At 45.7% G+C, this 14,096-nt stretch overlaps 2 protein-coding genes across 2 annotated transcripts in view; both read right to left on the bottom strand.

Annotated features, from left to right (window-relative positions):
• The window catches only part of LOC133750071 (zinc finger protein 709-like), a 103,083-nt gene that overhangs the window by 55,251 nt on the left and 33,736 nt on the right, over positions 1-14,096 (bottom strand).
• Positions 10,478-11,407, bottom strand: LOC133749802 (olfactory receptor 7A17-like). Its single transcript, XM_062179146.1, has one exon. It carries the CDS (start codon positions 11,405-11,407, stop codon positions 10,478-10,480), a length of 930 nt encoding a protein of 309 aa, XP_062035130.1.

Raw genomic sequence — 14,096 nt, 5'->3', positions numbered from 1 at the left:
TTCACTTCGCCATCAGCGAAGTATACAGTAAGTAGAAAAAACCTCCCTTTCAGACCAAAGGGAAAGAAAGTTTTAAAGTGAGAATATAATTTTCCTCATGGGCATTGTCTACCTTAGAAAAACTACTACAGAACATGCCTGTGACTATAGACTTGTAGTTCAGGCCACCGAAGATTAGAGATGGGACATGGGCACTCCCTTGACTTGCATCCTCTGGTCTGCTTTAACACAAACCGGGAGGAAAAGAAAGCTAGGCATCAGAAGCAATGGGTGGCAGGCCTATTAATGGCTGATCTGTACAGTGATCTGCCCTCAAGGAGACCCAACAGGCCAGTCCACTGCAGTGGCTTTCAATGTGGTAAGCCTGGGCTTCAGCAGAAGTCAGCTTGTGAAGAGCCCTGGCAGCTCTGCCAAGAGTTGGATCACTGGAAATGGACCTGCCCTGGAGTCGAAGGATGCCCAGGTCAGAGCCACAGATCTTATTGGCTCTAAGCTGAAAAGCTCTTCACTCAGCCCAACTTCCAAAGTGACCACTGCAGCTGAGGGGATGGTCAAGTAGGGTCAGCAACATTGCAGGCAGAACTGTAAATTTCTTGTTAGAGATGCCCCCTGCCTTTACCTGGCCAGCTCTCCTCCCAGGCCAGCCAAGTGATGAAAGTCAACAGAGTGCCTTCCCCTAGGAGGTTCACATCTCCCTTAGGATATACCCCATGTGAAGAGATAGATAGGCCTGGGCCTCTTAACTTACAAGGCCTAAAGCCCAACAGATTATTATCAAGCCCCTTCTGTCAGGTTCTATTTGCCTCTCAGTCAGAAAACTTAATTGTAGCTTAGACAGCACCTTTCTTAGCTCCTCTAATAATGACTCTGTCCTTTGTTCTAGACCCTGTCTAGCGCACTTGGGCCTCATTCCTTTGTAATCATAACCTCTACTCTACCACCAATGGCTCTACTCCCAACCTGTGTGTACTGATGGTCCTCTTCCCCACTTAATGCTGTATAATTGTTCCAACCTGGTTAATGCCACTCTTAGGATCATTGGTTACTATCCTCACTCTGTCTTTTATGACCTTGTCTAAATATGATCAGAGTCGGCAAACTTGGAAGGCTTCCATAGCCTTGGCAACTCATGACGACAGCCTAGGGTGGTTACTGGCGCCATAAACTAGAGTGTCAATTTGTTGGGTCAACAACAGGAGTCACTGTGCACTTGCTCCTCATGTGGGATCTCTGTCCTTAATGTGCTGTACATTTTGATTTAATGCTATAACTAGTACTCAAACAGTATGTTTCACTTTGTGTTTCTATGTGGGTGCAAACTGTTGAAATCTTTATACTAAATTGATCTTCTGTATATAAAGAGAATTGAAAATGAATCTTGATGCAAAGGGAAGGGGAGAGGGAGCGGGAGAGGGGAGGGTTGCTGGTGGGAGGGAAGTTATGGGAGGGGGAAGCCATTGTAATCCATAAGGTGTACACTGGAAATTTATATTCATTAAATAAAATTTTAAAAAAATAGCACATTAGCATGAGATGTTAATGATGTGAGAGTAATTATGAGATAGTCTTATTGATATACTATTAAACATGTGGTGGTTACTCTCATGTAATTGCTCTGTCCTGGGAATATAATGTATCAATAAACATGTTAAAACTTTTAAATACATAAATGAATACAAATAGAAAGGGAAAATAAATAAATGAGCACACAAAAGCAAAGACACAGCATTTTAAAAATTAAAATTGAAATGCATAACACTACAATAACTTCAGTGCCAGTCACTATCAATTTTTTTTTGACAGGCAGAGTGACTAGTGAGAGAGAGAGACAGAGAGAAAGGTCTTCCTTTTTGCCATTGGTTCACCCTCCAATGGCCGCTGCGGCCGGCGCATCTCGTTGATCCGAAGCCAGGAGCCAGGTGCTTCTCCCGGTCTCCCATGCGGGTGCAGGGCCCAAGGCCTTGGGCCATCCTCCACTGCCTTCCCGGGCCACAGCAGAGGGCTGCCCTGGAAGAGGGGCAACCAGGATAGAATCCGGGGCCCCAACCGGGACTAGAACCCGGTGTGCGGTGCCGCAAGGCAGAGGATTAGCCTGTTGAGCCATGGTGCTGGCCCACTATCAACTTTTGAAACACTGGGTAATGAATGGAGCTGAACAGAATTTTCTTGAATGAGGGGAAGAAGCGGTGCTGTGTGTGTTATAAGAGACAGATGGATCCCAGTTTCCTTAAGAGCGGGAAGGTGATCTACAGACACATGGTGAACAGTGGGACGTTCCAGAGGGCAACGGAAGTGACGTGTTCCAGTGACAAAGGCAAAGGATAATAACAAAGCGTATCGAGTTATCAGAACAATTTGATGTGCAACGTGTTGGAAATATCTGTACGGATGGCTTATTCACACTAAGGTTGCAGCATTACTTTCGAGGTTTAAGACAGTAGGATGTGGACCAAGGATGAGTTACTAATTTTGACAATAGAAAATTGCAAGCTTTCACATGTCGCCCTACATACATCAAAGACAGTCCGTACAAACATCCTGGAAAGTAAAGGTAAAGCATATGCTTTATTTGGGTGCACAAATGTTGCAAAACAAAGATTTCCCCCAATTTGAACGACCTATCAGAAGCAGGGATTAAGACCTTTTCTGCACTGAATATTTTGGGCCATAAAAAACTTACCATTCAAATACATTTTTCTATGACTTCGAAGTACTCTCTGGCTACATATAAAAGAATTTCAGGGCAGAAAAAGGTGGTGAACATGGCCAGTTCACTGTAGAAAAGATGACAGTGGCAGGCAGGAATGAAGCAATCTCACCTGAATGCACACAACAAAAGGTCCAGGATGACGCAGGAGAGAGGGCAAAGGGTAGGGAAACCCGAGTGCACCCAAGCTCGCAGGCAATGAGCTCCCTGCCGAGTGGGTGTCTTTAATGGACCGGTTCTTACTGCATCTCTGATATGACATTTTGTCATGTGAGCACCAAGTGTGGAAGACACTGGGACGTGTGTTTCTCTGCAGCTGCTACTGTAATGGTACACATGCAAGCATTTCTCCCCATCTAGGCCTTTCTTTCTCATAGAGAGTAAATCAGCTATGTCCTGCCTTAAAAACCAGAATAGGAAGGGTGGTGACCAGGTCTCTAGTGTCAGGAGCCATCTTCTCCCTTACATTAATCAATTTTGAGTTGTCAACAATAAGGGCACTCTCACGGAGAAAATGAAACTCCTGTACTGCCCCAGATTTCAGAATGCTGTTTGTTAGGCACTAATGCCTCTCATTGCCTGTAGAAATTGGCCTTCCCTCACCTGCGTTTCTTCTTTAGCCAATGGCCAATGCCCCTTTATCATCACAAATGCACCTGTTAGTCAAGTAAACAAGCAATCCCAGTCCTCTCTTAGGTGTGAGCTAAGTTGGTGCAACTTTTGATGGATCCCAGGAAAGACTCTCTGTGTCCACTGCCTGGGACTCTCCTCCCGCAGTGTCAGCCAGACTCACCTACGTGGGGTTTCTGGGAGGAAGGTCTCTGGGTGGAAGCTCGAATTCCACCCTGGATGGTGGATGATGGAGATGGAAGCTCTGTCCCAGACAAGGCAGCAGGAAGGAGGGAGACATCAGTCCCCGAGCCAGACTCAGGACTCCAAATGCAACCAGGTTCCTTCTCACCCAAGGTTGCACAATCCGAGGGACGGCAGCAGAGGGGGTATTTACCACTCCCTGCACCTGCTCATTAGGCACCTCCCTGCCTGCGACTCTGTGCTCTGAGCTCCTGATTCCCCTGAGGGACATTTCCCTGGACAGAACACAGTTTTGTTGGTGGCTCCCGAGAGACCCGGAAGAATCAGGCGAATCCTCATTCTATTTCTCCTGCTCTGTATGAAGTGTTAAGAGCTGCCATTCAGTTCTTCATTGTAAACCGCTTGATAATTAGAATAATCACAGGGAGATATTAGAACATGGGCTCAGAGTAGCATGTCCTGGCAGTTGTCTGATTTAATACATGCCGAAGTCTGTTTTGTGGGGGCTTAGTGTTAGAATCTTGATTACCAAAATAGGACTCGGAGGGGTGGACACCAATCTTACCCCCATTATAAAGCACATAAGAGGGTTGGCGCCTCAGCTCACTAGGCTAATCCTCCACCTGCGGTGCCAGTGCTCTGGGTTCTAGTCCCGGTTGGGGTGCCGATTCTGTCCCGGTTGCTCCTCTTCCAGTCCAGCTCTCTGCTGTGGCCCGGTAAGGCAGTGGAGGATGGCGCAAGTGCTTGGGCTCTGCACCCACATAGGAGACCAGGAAGAAGTACCTGGCTCCTGGCTTCAGATCGGCGCAGCACACCTGCCATAGCAGCCATTTGGGGGGGGGGGGTGAACCAACAGAAGGAAGACCTTTCTCTCTGTCTCTCTCACTGTCTAACTCTGCCGGTCAAAAAATAAATAAAGCATGTAAGGGCTGGTGCCTTGAAGGATGCTCCCAGTTCTCAACTCTGCACCAGTGGTTCTCGACAGGAATGGCTGTGCGCTTGGGGATATTTGCAATGTGAAGGATGCTCCTGAGCTTCTATGTTGCACTGTGCATCATCCAACACCTATCCATGCCCTTCACCAAATGTCGAGAGTGAGAGGATGAGAAAATCAATTCACACCAGCAATTCCAATGTCAGCGTGCACACAGATCACCAGGGATCCAAGTTCAAATGCAATTTCTCCTTCATAAGTTCTCCTCTGTCTTCAGAAATCCTGCTTTTCTTTTTTTCCAGTTTTTATTTCAGAATCATTTTAAATAGAGAAAACAAGATTGTGAAGCAGTACAAATAGTCTCCATACAACCCACATCCAGCCCCCTGTTGTTAACATCTCACATTAGTATGATATATTTATCATAATCTACAAACCTCACCTGACTTGCCCTGTTTTTGTAATCTAATCTCCCTTTATCCACCTAATATCTCCCATCCTCTAGTAAACAGTGTCAAGTTTCTTTTTTAAACATTTATTAATTTATTTGAAAGGCAGAGTGACACAGAGAGTGAGATACAGAGAGAGATAATGAGAGAGAGAGAGAGAGAGAGAGAGAGAGAGAGAGAGAGAGACTAACCACTAGTTCATCTCCAGATGGCTGCACCATGTGGCATTGGGCTGGGCAGAAGACAGGAGTTAGGAACTTCCTCCTGGTCTTCCGGAGTCCCGAACTCTTGCAAAATCCTTCCCTGTTTTCCTAAGCACATGAGCAGGGAGCTGGATTAGAAGGGCAGGATCAGGACTTGAACTGGCCCCATATGGGATACTGGTGCTGCAGGTGATGGCTTGAACAGCTGCATTACAATTCCAACCCCTAAGTTCTTATTGAATTTTTTTCCAGCTCTCCAAAATGAGAGAAAGCATGTCTTTTTTTTTTTTGCATTTCATAACTTCAACCTTAGCAATATAGTGATTCTCCTGACCATACCCGCCCTCCCACCCCTCTTCCTCCTCCCTCTCCCATATCCAGTCTCATTCTCCACTGAGGTCTATTTTCAGTTAACTTTATACACAGAAGACCAACTCTGTACTAAGAGTTCCACCACTTGCATGAAAACAAAAGCAAAAACAAAACAAACATAAAAAACTCTGTTCCTCAACTGTTGAGAGAAGGGCTGTTCAAAGTCATTGCATCAGAAAGTTAATTTCATTTCTTTTTTTAAAAGAAACTTTATTAACTTTAAAGAATCATTCACAAATGATACATCTTTTTAAAATATTTATTTATTTATTTGAAAATCAGAGTTACTCAGAGAGAAAGGAGAAGAGGAGAGAGAGAGAGAGAGAGAGAGAGAGAAAGAGTGTCTTCCATCCTTTGGTTCACTCCAAAATTGACCACAATGGCTGGAGCGTGTGCCCATCGAAGTTAGGAGCCAGGAACTTCTTCCAGGTCTCCCACATGGGTGCAGGGGCCCATGAACATGGGCCATCTTCTGCTGCTTTCCCAGGCCATAGCAGAGAGCTGGGTCGGAAGTGGAGCAACTAGGGATGCCAGCACTGCAGGTGGTGGCTTTACCCATTAGGCTACAGTGCCTGCCCCTAGAATGATACATCTTTTGCTAGCACTTAGACATAACTATAATACAACTCTTTGAGGACAGAGGTCCTGTGTGGGAAGTTGGTGCACAGTGACTCCTGTTGTTCATTTAACAATTAACACTCTTGTGTATGACGTAAGTGATCACCTGAGGCTCTTGACATGAGCTGCCAAGGCTATGGAAGCCTTTTGAATCCACAAACTCTGTCAGTATTTAGGCAGGGCCATAAGCAAAGTGGAAGTTCTCTCCTCCCGTCAGAGCAAAGTACCCTTCTTTAATGACAACTTTGAGAAAGCATGTCTTCTGATTTGGCTTATTTTACTCATCTTTTGGTCACATATAGCAACAAAATCCCTTCATTTGCCTCAAAATGGTTGCAACAGTAAGAAACTATGAACTTCTTAATTGTTAAAATTCTTAGAGTTTTCATGATTTATTTATTAAAGAGGACACACTTAGATCTGCTGCTTCACCCCACTGATGCCCTCAGTGGCTGGGGCTGTGTGAAGACCAAGGCCAGAACCCCATGGAGGAGGCTGAACTCCATTACCTGGGCTATCACTGCTGCCCCCTAGTGTCTACATCAGGAGGAAGCTGGAGTCAGCAGTGAAAGTCTGGACTCCAGTCCAAGCATTCGATATGAGATGTTGGCATCTGAACTGGGATCTTAACCACTAGGAAACCCCTTGCCCCAACATTTTTAGTTTATTTGAAACAGAGTAAATATATATATTTGGTTTGGCACAGTGTGGCATTTCAATACTCATACTCAACATGCAAGACTCTGATAAGGAAAATGGCTAATGTATTATGTCAGACAGTTGTCATTTTTGTGTGTGTTGGGATAATCCAACATCCTCTCACTTCTACTAAACCCTCAGATGGAGTTGTTGATGTACGTCCTGGTCTCTATAAGGCATTGTAGATCAAGGCTGTGATCTGTCCTTGATGTCAAGTATAGGTAATTTCAGGACTGCACCAGAAGAATGTCTTTGCATAAAATTTTGAAGAAAAAGTGTATTCGCTCCCTGCAGAGCTGTGACAAATGCTGCCTTGGTCTGTTTTACCAATGTGCTCCAGGTGACATCAAACACTGCATATCTAAAAAGTTGGCAAAATAAATGCCCCCTAAAACAATATTATGTTGTTCTTTAAACTGAGTGTGGTGTGAATGTGTTAGCTTCCATGGCAGATGGTGTAGTGGGGGTAGATTTAAGTTACTGATCAATGCAAAGATGATTCTAGATTATCCAGGAGGGACTGGTGTGATCACAGTGGGTCTCTCTCTCTTCTCTCCCTCTTTTTGACAGGCAGAGTTAGACAGTGAGAGAGAGAGACAGAGAGAAAGGTCTTCCTTTCCCCCAAATGGCTGCTACAGCTGGCGCTGTGCTAATCCAAAGCCAGGAGCCAGGTGCTTCCTCCTGGTCTCCAATGCGCGTGCAGGGTGCAAAAACCTGGGCCATCCTCCACTGCCTTCTCGGTCCACAGCAGAAAGCTGGACTGGAAGAGGAGCAACCGGGACAGAATCCGGTGCCCCGACTGGGACTAGAACCTGGGGTACCAGCGCTGCAGGCAGAGGATTAGCCTAGTGAGCTGTGGTGCTGGCCCACAGTGGTTCTTTTCCTGGAAGAGGAAGTCATAGACTTGGACTTAGGGAGAGACTGGTAGGTGCTGCCCTACTATTCTCAAAGATGGGCGGAGAACCCAGTACTTCACTTGGTCACCAAGAGCAGGAATAGGAGAGGAAATGGGTTTCACTGTGGAACTCCCAGAAGCAATGCAGGCTGAGATACCCTGTCATTTTGGCCCAAGGAGAACCGATTCCATGCTTCTGAGCCCTGGACTTGTAAGAGCACCAATTTATTTCTCCTAAATCATGAGTAGGGTGATTTGTTTTGATATAGATGCTAAAGTGATGTACACATGGACATTATAAGGAAATATCTGAATGTATGTACCATAAAGATGTGAATTTAGCTCAATCATGGAGGTTCCAGGTAACACACAGGCATTGACACCTGTATGAGAATTTCACAACAGATGGCACAGGTCTCACCCAGGCCGGAGGAACAGGTCGCACCCTGATGTGGGAAAAGTCAGGGAGATAGATGAAGTTCATGAGCTGGAGGCCACACCTCCCCCACTCCCATGTAATCTGATCAACCCACCTGTCAACCAGATGGCCTCTCCCCTTACCTGGGATCTGGGGGCAGTACTCTGTAACCACTCCCCTTTACAAAGCTCATAAGAAGCCTGGTGGAGGGGAGGGGGCTCTCACACCAGGGGAAGACTGGTATGGAAGTCCCTCTCCATACTTCCATGGCCCTCTCTCCCTTAATAAGGCCCTCATGTCCCTGTGCCTTCTTACTCCACAAATAAAACTTAGCACACTGCATGCACGTCGTGTTTGTGCCTGCACTTAGAATTCTTCTCTCAATAAAAGGCAAGTGTCTGGACTGGAGATTCAGGCCCAACCTGGCCCACAACAGTCCCAAGACAGAAAGGCTGAGAGAAAACCACGATAGCTACACATAGAATCATGGATGAGCCTCAGAGTGATGACACAGAATCTCATAGTCAAGTTCAGAATCAGGAGAAGCTGAGTTCCGAGCAACTCCCCATAGCCCTGTTCTGCTCCATAAAGAGTTGTTTTATTAAACGACTTTATTTCAGGATGGTTTATTTTCATGAAAAGCTAGTGCATACAATAACCCGAGGGGATGGAACAGAAAGAGATGGCGATCATATGCATCTTGTTTTTGGCATTGGTTCGCGTATTGGGAGACAACATTGACACATAATGTGCTGTTCACGTTCACTTCACGTGTGGTGTTTCCCAAGTCCATGTTGGAGCTGCCCTCTAGGGAGTCAGAAGCGTTGACAGAGCATAAGCCTTTGAACAAGAAGATGTGCGACCCTGACACAGGTGATCAGATGGCAGTTCAAGGTCTCTGAGAGTCCTCACTGGAGAGATTCCTGGGAATGAAGGAGAAATGGAGTGGAGTGGATGGTGTTGATGTCCACTCACACCATTCCCTTGGCTGTGCCTACAGCAGAAAAAGGAGCGATGCTTCCTTTAGTGCAGGCAAGGTGTTAATTCAATGAAGCAACAATAACAAGCAGCCAAGCCTTCACCCAACAATCAGACCCCTTCACCTGGTTGATGACCACACTCTGTCATATGCCCTTGTGCACCCGACAATAAAATATCATTGCTTCATGATAACGCCTATGATTGAAAACCTTGCTTCCTAAATTGAAGGTTGTCTCTGACTCTCACCCATGTCAAAGCAATCTATATTGCCATTTGTCTTTCCATGGAGATTCTACCTGGATATAAGAGAGTGGTGGAATATATTGGAGTAGTAGAGACTCAGCTTACACGCTTCACTAGTGCTATCATCTGCATGGTCCAGAGGTGGTGCTCGGGGAAGGATATTTGCAGGAATAGCAGGGACAAAAGAGTAAAGTTTGCTCTGAGGATTCGTTCTACTTTAAAATCATATAAATAGGGGCTGGCACTGTGACATAGTAGGCTAAGCCTCTGCCTGTGGTGCTGGCATCCCATATGGGTGCTGGTTCATGTCCTGGATGCTCCACTTCTGATCCAGCTCTCCTCTATGGCCTGGGAAAGCAGTGAAAGATGGCCCAAGTGCCCTGTACCCATGTTGGAGATCCAGAGGGAGCTCCTGGATCCTGGCTTCAGATCAGCCCAGCTCTGGCCATTGCAGCCATTTGTGGAATGAACCAGTATATAAAAGACCTTTCTCTTTGTCTCTCCCTGTCTGTAACTTTATTTCTCAAATAAATTAAATCCTAAAAATTATATGAATGGATTTAATTGCCAAGCATATGTGTCCACAGAACTAGACTAGAGCATGAAGTCTTTGCAATGTAAAATAAACATGTTATCTCAAAAAACTACGAAGTTAAAAGGAGATTATTTTACATTATACATGTTATTTGACATGAAATCATTCCTAAAAGATACATAGACATTGAAGCATAAGGTGTATGGAAAGGTTCAATACTTCACACGGTTAATGGGCTAAGGTGTTATAAAAAGCACGCATGAATTCCCAAGTTGTTCAGCACAGAAACTAACTCTTCTCTTGCTTCCATGTTTCCATGAAAAGTCTGAAGCTCTTTTGCTTATTTGACAGAGTTGGTAATAAAACTGGGGGAAAGGAAAGTGACACAGGACATTTTTGTTAGATGTCACAGGTAACACAAAATGTAATGGATGAGTCCTTTTTGACACAACAGTTGACTTTAAAAAGAAAGAAAAGAAAGAAAAACACTGCAGTGAATGGAATAAGCACATTCTACTTCCACATCCGGTATAATCCTCTCAGTGTTGGCTCTGGAGCTCGGGGCCCTGCAGTCATAGACACATCTTCAGCCCCATCTCAATGGACTGCTTTATAGTTTCTGGCCAAAGAGTCCTTTCAAAGCTCTTTTGATGTCTGTGTTCCTCAGGCTGTAGATGAAGGGGTTCAGCATGGGGGTGACCACCGTGTACATCACAGAGGCTGTGGCAGTGGAGGCTGAGCTGGGGGCTGCACCAGCACTGAGGTACACACCTAAGCTTGTGCCATAAAACAAGGAGACGACAGAGAGGTGAGAGGCACAGGTGGAGAACGCCTTATACTTCCCCTGAGCTGAGGAGATTGCACAGATGGAGGAGGTGATCTTAGAGTAGGAGTAAAGGATGCCAGCCAGGGGACCTCCCCCAAGGAGCATTGCTGCAAGAAATACCAACACATCATTAAGAAAAGTGTCAGAGCAGGAGGTGTGGACCACCTGACTCAGCTCACAGAAAAACTGTGCAATTTCCAGGTTTGCACAGAAAGACAGCTGCAGCACCATTAGGCTGTGCAACAAGGCATGCAGGACACTGATGATCCAGGACACCAGGACCAGCTGCACACAGAGCCAGGGGTTCATGATGACCGTGTAGTGCAGAGGGTGACAGATGGCCACAAACCTGTCATAGGCCATCACGGCCAGCAGAAGATCATCCAGCCCTGCAAAGAGTATGAAGAAGAACATCTGGGTGATGCAGCCTGCATAGCTGATGGCTTGGCTCTGCATCTGGATGTTCACCAGCATCTTGGGGACGGTGGTGGAGGTGAAGCAGACGTCCACCAAGGACAGGTTGGAGAGGAAGAAGTACATGGGCGTGTGGAGGTGGGGGTCTGAGAGGATGGCCAGGATGATGAGCAGGTTCCCAGCCACAGTGACCAGGTACATGGAGAGGAAGAGCCCAAGTATGAGGGGCTGCAGTGCTGGGTCCTCTGAGAATCCCAGAAGGAGGAATTCTGAAGGCTGAGTTTTGTTGCCTGGTTCCATGTGGTACAAGTCACTGCCAGGAAAGAGACAAATAACACGATAGAGAGAAAGAGCTAGAGGAAGAGAGGATGAGAGAAATGGAGTGGGCATGAGGGAAACCAAGATCCAACATTAGCAGGGGGTCCCTGAGGGGTTGGGAAGAAGATTATCTGCTGTATCTGCAGGACCCTACCCCTGGCTGTGTCTCCCTGTTGCTCATGGAAGACAAAGCTGCAGTCAGCATGAATTAGGGACTAATGTGTCCAGATCATTGAATATTGATCCCAGACTGACCAATGAAACAAAAGTCACAATAAACAAAAATTAAAATAGAACAAGGGTGATAACTCAGTGACATTGAAAATCGTCATTAATGTACCAGCGAACTGACAGACACTTGGAAAGAGAATAACACCGTGAAGTCTTTTCAGCTGAGAGGAAGGAGGCTTGGAAGCTCTGATTTCATCTTGTGTAGACGTATGTGCCTTCAGGTTGGCTTCTAGAAGATAAAGCAACCTTAGTGAAATGGTGAACGACCTTGTGTTTCAAATGAGGACAGGAGCAGCTGTGACTTTTAGTGATCTAATCACAGGAAGCTAAGAGGAGCAGTGGTTTTGACAACAGGTCTAAAAACAACTTACAATGCAAAGTTATCAGAGTGACTAACAAGACTTAAAAGCAAAGGAATTTGAATAAACCAGAGTCTGATACTTGGGAATAGAAAGTTTGCAAACTTTTACAACCTCTCTAGCTTAATATAGCTACAAGGCTCCTTCAAAATGTTCATGAAATGAATGTGAATCTCAAAAACATTATTTTGAAGGAAAGAAGCCTTATACGAATGAGTGAAATTAGTGCATAGTTATTGAAGTCAGAGTGTGTTCATCCTGCTACAGCTGTGCCTACATGTTTGTCTACACAAAGAAATATTCGTTAGGCTGCATACCTGAGATTTTTGGATCTTACTAATGTAAGTAAAATCTTTTAAAGAAACAGAGCAGTCATAAAAGTGGAAGTGAAGATACATTTACTTTGGCACACAGCTTTTGCACATGACACGTTTTTCACACATTGGAGTCCTCTTGTAAACATGGATTATAGCTTTGCTGAGCTCTGGATTTCAAATCCATTTTTGCACCACAGTAGCATCATCCGTGAGTTCCCTTTTTCTAGGAACCCTTTGAAGTACACTGATATGCATGTAAATAAAAGGAATCAGTAGCAACAGAAAGGCTGTGAGGGAAAGTCCATTCTTTGCATGAATGAGTCTGCAAAAGACAGGAAAAAATAGACCTGGATGCATAAAAAGAAGGGGCAGAGACTGGGCAGCACAGAATTGGCCAGCGACGAAGCAGCCGAGAAAGCCATGAGTGCATCCATCTCACAGAAAACAAAGTAGACAGACGTCAAAGTAGAACCTTTACCTTACCTCTCCTCATCGAATGATTCATCAGACACATTCCAAGGGAGGGCTCAGAGTGAGAGAAGACACTGAGATGTGTGCGTGTCTCAGAGCTCCTACTGCAGGGTGATATGTGCATGCATTCCCCTTATCTGCTCCTTTCTCACCAACAGGGAAGCCTCCAAACTTGTCCCCCTTTAAAATAACCTCTCGCAGCTGGCACTGTGGTGCAGCAGCCTAAGGTGCTACTTGCAATGCTGGCATCCCATTTGGATGCGGGTTCCTATTCCTGCTGCCCTGCTTCTGGTCCAAGCTCCCTACTAATAGGCCTGGAAAAGCCACAGAACGTGGCTCAGGTCCACGGCCCCAGCTTCCATGTGTGAGGCCCAGATGGAGTTCCTGGCTCCTGGATTCAGCCTGGCTCAGCCCTGGCTGCTGTGGTCATTTGGGGAGTGAATTTTCAGGTGGAAAAATATATATCTCTCTCAGAATATCTCTTTGTCTCTGTGACTCTGGCTCTCAAAAATGAAATACACGAAATGTATTATTTCAATTAATAAAAATTAAAAATATATTTAAAACAGTAAATGAACCTTAAAAAACAAAATTGGGGAGAGTGATGCTGCCCTGGGACCAGGAGGTGTCATATTCCCTCCTCTAAGTCATTTAAAGACAGCTTTTCTTGGACACCATTCTATTTTTCTTGAAGCAATTTATTTTCTCAGTCAGTCTTAGACTTGGCATTCCCACGCCAGCATTTCGCCACCAGCCATGCCCCTGCCCTGCATAGCCTAATAGTTCATTACATTTCTAGCATCTGAATGGAAAGATTCAACAATCGAAATGCAAGCAAATGAACTCAGTGTCTCTAGTATCTCCTCTAAATGGGGGTAAATGTTTGACCTTAGGCAAACACTCTCTGCTTCCATTTCTCTGGACTCCTCCTGCTGTGTCGGCCAGGCTCTCAGGCTCACCTGCATGGCATCTCTGAGAGATGGTCTCAGTACGGAAGCCCAAATCCTGCCCTGAGTGGTGGATGATGGAGACTGAAGCTCTGTTCCAGACAAGGCAGCAGGAAGGAGGGATGCATGGGTCCCTGCGCTGGACTCAAGACTCTGAAAGCAACAACCAGGCTCCTTCTAGCCCATGGTTACACACTCTGGGGGACAGCAGCAGAGGAGGTATTTACAGCTCCCTGCACCTGCTCATTAGGCCCCTCCCTGCCTCATACCCAGACCTCTCAGCATGAGTTCCCTGTGGGACACTGACCTGGACAGAAGTGATGCTTGCAGGTTGTTCCTAGGAGAC

This window comes from Lepus europaeus, chromosome 20, assembly GCF_033115175.1.
Source record: "Lepus europaeus isolate LE1 chromosome 20, mLepTim1.pri, whole genome shotgun sequence".
In the NCBI taxonomy this organism is placed as follows: Eukaryota; Metazoa; Chordata; class Mammalia; order Lagomorpha; family Leporidae; genus Lepus; species Lepus europaeus.
Note: the sequence above shows the minus strand (reverse complement) of the source record. Positions and strands in the feature narration are given on the sequence as shown.

Coding starts and splice junctions, on each gene's coding strand:
- LOC133749802 (XM_062179146.1), bottom strand. CDS start 11,407: ATGGAACCAGGCAACAAAACTCAGCCTTCAGAATTCCTCCTTCTGGGA.